The 6,000-nt window shown below is 41.4% G+C and overlaps 1 protein-coding gene across 1 annotated transcript in view; it reads right to left on the reverse strand.

Annotated features, from left to right (window-relative positions):
* Prkch (protein kinase C, eta) overlaps nucleotides 1-6,000 on the reverse strand; it is a gene marked incomplete at its 5' end in the record, with an annotated part of 215,124 nt that extends 209,124 nt beyond the window's left edge. Inside the window, 1 exon segment of the mRNA XM_005399165.2 lies at nucleotides 5,559-6,000. Within this exon segment, the coding sequence (XP_005399222.1) occupies nucleotides 5,559-5,921 (363 nt within the window).

Below are 6,000 nucleotides of genomic sequence, written 5' to 3' on the forward strand. Positions count from 1 at the left end.
AGGCTCACAAGTTGGCTTATATACTCGTGTTACAAGTCTTTTGTCTGATTTTCACGTTGCAAGTATTTTATCCAAGTCTTTGGTGAGTGTTTTCATTGTCTTATGCATTCCTTAAAAAGCCATAGTTTTTAATTTTGAGGAAGTTACAATTTTTTAATAGTTGGGGCCTTCTGTGTCTTTTTTTTTTTTTTTAAACCCAAGGGCACTAGATTTTCATATAAAAATTTTATGAATTCTTGTATCTGTATGTATAAGCCACTTTGAATTAATTTTTGTATTGGGTATGCAGTTAAGAGCCAAGGCTTATATTTCTGCATATATTTCTGGTCATCCAGTTGTTCAAGCACCAATTGGTGAAAAGATCAACACTGAGTTGTTCACTTAGCACCTCTGTCAAAAACAAACTGACCACATCTGTTTCTAGATTCTTTTCTATTCCACCAGTCTATATGATTCTCTTTACATCAATACTATGTTATCTTTTTTTGTTGTTTTTGCTTTTCCTACCACTATGTTATCTTGATTATGGTAAAATTACAGCAAACTCTGAAGTCAGACAGTGTAAGTCCTCCAACTTATTCTTTTTCAAAATTATTGTTAAACCAGCATAAATCCTATAAATTTCTACGTAAGTATTAGAATCAGTTTGTCAAAACAAAGCTTACTGAGGTTTTAATTATGTTGTGTTAAATCTACTAGCTACCTCGGGAAGACGTGATTTTTAAATTTTTTTTAAATTTTTAAATTTTTAAATTTTTTATTTTAAAGAGTAAAAGGGATAACATAATAATAGGGGGGGGCTTACCAAATTACAGACAAAGTGGTAGGAAATTATCAATGGTTATTGTTTTACATATTGTTATCTACAACATAGTTTCTCAGGAAAACAAACAGACAAATAATAGTGAGTTACAGACAAAAGAGGTAGGAGATTATCAATAGTTATTGTACTATACTTTGGTATCTTCAAAGTGGATTCTAAAGAAAATAAGAGCTATACATGAGTGACCTATTGAATAATCATTAACTATTCTCATGGTTGTTGTAGGAAACACATAATAATAAACATGCATCCATTTACAAAATAGGATAGGAACAATACAAACATTACAGAGTTATGGATAGATTAGTAGGTGATTTTTTTAATAATATTTAATCTTCCCATCCATGAACACAGTATATCTCTCCATTTACTTAGATCTTTAATTTATTTCAGCAAGGTTTTGTCATTTCCAGTGAAAAAGTCTTACAAATCTCTTAGTACATTTATCCAATTCCATATCTCTGATACTCTTATAAATGGCTTTTTTATTCCAGTTTTCAATTATACCCTGCTAACATATAAAAATATGACTGATTTTTATATATGAGCTGGGACTCTACAACCCAGCTAAACTCATATGTTGGTGCTAGGAGCCCTTTTGTAGATGCCTTAGAATGTTCTGCAATCATTTGTCTGCAAATAAAGACAGTTTCACTTCTTCTTTTGTAGTCTGTATGTATTTATTCTTGAAACTGCCTTACTGTACTGACCAGGGACTATGCATTAGGGGAAAATAAAAAAGGAAAGAGCACACATCCTTTCCTTGATGGAGAAATATTATCCATTTGTTTATCACTAAGATAATTGGACGTTTATCAAAAATGTCCATCACGTTAAAGAAATCCCCTCCAATTTCTAATTTGCTTATTTTTTTTCCATAAATGCATATTAATTTCTCTATCTGTTGAGATGACATACAGATCTTCATTTTTATTGTTAATGTGAAGAAGCACTGATTTATAATTGCTTAATCAACCTGGCAATCCTAGTATGAACCCCATTCGATAACAATGCACTATTTGCTGTATTGCTGGGTTTTATTTGCTAAAATTTAAGAATTTCTGCATCTGTGTTCATGAAGGGTACTGGTCTGTAATTTTTTTGTTTGTAATACCCTCAGTTTTGGTGTAAGAGGACTAGTCTACAGAATGAGTTGAGGTGTTTCACCCTCTTCCATTTTCTGAAAGAGTTTGTATAGCCTCAGTAATAACTGTTCCTTAAATGTGTCATAGACGTCACTAACTAAGCCATCTGGGACCCTGAGTTTGCAGTGTGGAAGGTTTTTTTTGTTTTGTTTTGTTTTGTTTTTTTGGTTTTTTTTCTCCGGTACCGGGAACCAAACTCACGACCTTGCACTTGCCAGGCAGGCGCTTTGCCGCTGAGCTAAATCCCCAGCCCCTGCAGTGTGGAAGGTTTTTAACTACAAATTCAGTTCCTTTACTAGACGTGAAGCTCTTCCAGTTAGTTGAGGAAATTTGGTTAGGTTGTATCTTTCAAGTAATTTGTCCATTTCAAATTGTGGAATTTAATGGTATAAAAATGTTAAAGTATACAATTACCTTTTGTCAGCGCCACCGGTAGTAATATTGTATCATTCCTAACATTGGTAAGTTGTGTCCTGTCTTTACTATTCTGTTTTTATATTTGTTTTCTTTGATCATTCTGGCTTGATTCTGCTTACTTTGAGCCAACTTACTCTTCTAGTTTAAGGTGGAAAGTTGGGGCTTCGACTTGATGTCTTCCTAAAATTTAACTGTTAATGCGATGAATTTCCATTTGAAGAACTCCTTTAGCTGTATCTCACCACTTCCTTGGGTTTTATGCAGACTGAATTAAAAAATATACACGTAGCAAACAGAAATTTGAATACCTACTCCCTACCAGACACTGTGCTTGATACCTGACAAAATAACCCAACCCTTCCTCTCACCAAGCTTAGCAGAGAATACTTTAGCAGAGTACTAAAACCAGTGTTAGCTGGCAAGCACAAGGTCCTGGATTCGATTCAGGTACCAAAATAAATGAATAAATAAATAAACAAATAAATAAAACCAGTGTTAATGATTATCTTTTTAATACTTAGAAAGTAATTTAAGCAAGAAAGCATAACAAAGTTTTTTTAATTCTAATGATAAAAGTACATTCTGCTTTACAATAAACCTACCGTAGAGCCTCGTCTCCTGATCTTGCAAAAACTAAGTTCTAGGTTTGTGAAAAGTCAGCAGTTTGTAGTTCCACTTGCAAAACAAATACATTGTAGAGTCAGTTCAATTACTCACTTACAACTATCTGAATAAACTACACATTTCAACTTCATATAGAAAAAGTAAGTATTCCTATAATCCTGCCCTTGACTTATACAAATAATTTTTTTTTAAAAAGTCCATGCATTTCCAAATATTTTAACAAGTTATTTTATTAACAAAAAGAAAAAGAGGGGCTGGGGATTTAGCTCAGCGGCAAAGCGCCTGCCTGGCAAGTGCAAGGTCGGGAGTTCGGTTCCCGGTACCGGAGAAAAACCAAAAAAAAAAAACAAAAAAAGAAAAAGAAAAAAAGAACTACACTCCGTTCATTCTATCTAGCTAATCCTCAGTTTCAAAATACCCAGAACCCTAAAAACAAATCTGCCCTAATATTGAATAATTGAATATAAGAGCATGACAAAGCACTGGTTTCAGAATCATTTAAATGCCGACCTAATCCTATCAAATACTCATGTCTTCCAAAACACCACTGGTGGGTTATATGATACAACTAAGTAGAACTATTTTGGACATTTATCGACATAGAAATTTGATTTATATTTAAATCTTTATCCATCCAGTGGAACAAAAAGCAGCTCTGTACACTCCCCAGGCAGGTCACCCGCGTTTCCTGAACTTAGGGTTCTTCCTGACCTCATCTCTTGCTATTCCTCTGGGGCCCAAGTTCTCAACAACGCACACTGGGATCACCGGAGGAGCACAGAAGTGAAGCAACCAGAGCGGCCAGGCCGGAGTCTTTAAGAGTGAGGATTTCTGAAGGCCCGTAGGTCAGCGGTGGGGAACGTATGGCATGCATGCCTCAACGGGCTGCTTGTTATCACTGAAAGCAAAACGTTCTCCATCACTGCCCTAGGTGATTCAAATGTTCAAACTGGTAAAAAGACAGCAGTCGACTCTCTCCGAAGAGAGCTTCTCTGCTTCTCCTGGCCCTTGCCAATCGGGACCACCATACTTCAAAATCTAGTTCCTCTAAGGCTTTGCCCAGCCTGACCCCTAATCAGACACTAATTCAATCCGTCCCTTCCGAGTTCTCCGCTCACTTCTATTTCATAGCCAGAAATTCACAAGATAAAGTGTAAATAAATCTCTTGCTGCACTCTGGTCATTTCTTTCTTGTCCGCTTCTAAATTCCACCCAAAAAATAAGCCAAAGGGAAACCAATCAATATAATTTGATGAGCAAAGTTAAAATAGTCACGACCAGTTTGTTATTTAAAAGAAAGGGGTAGCTCCACGAGCCATTTGCAATTTTAGAGTATGTATGGTAAAATTATCAATTCCCAACAAACACCTACATAAATCTTCATCATTATCCACTGATTCCACCACCTGTTAATGTCACAGATTTCCAACAGGTTTTTAATTCTTTTCTAATTTTTATTTTTATTAGTATATGTTTGCGGTACATTCACCCTGGGGAACCGGTAACCTGTGTATCTTAATTCTTTTTACGTCCCTTAGATTTCCAATACCTAGTCACACTCTGGGTCCAAAGCCCTGCAGGACCTAAATCATTAAACTCTTCAGAGTCTCCAAACCCTGTGCTCCATTTGCCAAACCAGACCACTTCATGATAATTACCATTTCGTCATCTCAAAGGGAAAATAACACCTGCGTCAGTGTGAGGATTAAGCGGCAAACGCACTTTGGCACTATGCAGAGTGCTCTAGAAATTCTAATTTATTTACAGCAGAAAGTCTGCCTCCTGGGAACTCTGGGAAGAGCACAGGCAAGGGAGAAGCTGCGCGCAGCTACACGTTAACGCGCAGCAACGCCAGCCTCTGCCGGCAGGCAGAGGCAGGTCGATCCAAAAGCTACTAAGGAGCTCCGGCTGATCTCAGCTCCTGCATGGCAGAACTCACACACCTCAGACTTTGTGAACGGAGGTAGCTGCAACACAGATAAACCTCACCTCCTTGGGAAGCTGCTAAACAATAAAAATGTGCCAGAGTGCAAGGAAAGCAGGCACTCTGATCCCCGCCAGGGTAGCTTCTGCACCTCTGGGATGTAATGGATGTGCATGCCGAAACACGTGTGCGGTCCGCGCGGCTGAACCAACATGTATCCATAAACACTGTGAATAATACTCGCGAGAATCTGTGGCTTTCTCCTAAGACGCGCTTGGAGCACTTCCCTCAAGTCGTGTCACTTTCACACCACCCCTTCCTCGCCTTTCTTGAGTGTCTACCCATGTGCCCGCGACTGGGAGTCTAACCCCAAGTCTGGACGGAGGGAAGTGACTCCTGGCCCCTTCCCGTTAGCCCAGAGCCGCAGTCCCGCAGGGGCGCCGTCCAGGCGGGCGTCCTGGGGACACCTGCACCCGCACACACCCTCCGCCGACGCGTCACCAGGCAGCGGCCACCTGGGAGAGGGCCAGACTCCGGAGGGAATTCCCTGCGCCGCGGCGCACGGGGAAGCGGACCGGCGAGTTCCGAGGCCGGCGGGACCCCGAGGGGCGGGGACACTACTCACCCAGCCCTCGAAGGTGTCCGAGGTGCCCGCCGTGCGCAGCAGCTCCTGGAACTGCAGGGTGCAGTTGGCCACGAAGTGGTCGTAGCCCAGGGGCGTCTCGTGGAACACGGCCAGCTCCAGGTGGCCGCCGTCGGTGACGTTGGCGCAGAACTCCTCGTTGTACGTGGGCTTGTTGGTCTTCTGCTTGGTGCTCGTCTGGCCCACGCGCACCTGGTCCACGCTCACCGTCAGGTAGGGGTCCAGCAGCTGGTGGCCCTTCTTGAAGAGCGAGTGGCGCAGGGACCAGCGGGTGGGCTGCAGCCCCACGGCCTCGCCGATGCGGACCCTCAGGTAGCCGTTGAACTTCATGGTGCCGGACGACATTCCGGCGCCGCCGCCGGCCGCGCGGGGAGCGGGGAGCGGCTCAGGCCAGCCCTCGCGGCGGCTCCGGGGGAAAGCGGCG

This window comes from Chinchilla lanigera, unplaced genomic scaffold (assembly GCF_000276665.1).
Source record: "Chinchilla lanigera isolate Chin_1 unplaced genomic scaffold, ChiLan1.0 scaffold00065, whole genome shotgun sequence".
Lineage (NCBI taxonomy): Eukaryota > Metazoa > Chordata > Mammalia > Rodentia > Chinchillidae > Chinchilla > Chinchilla lanigera.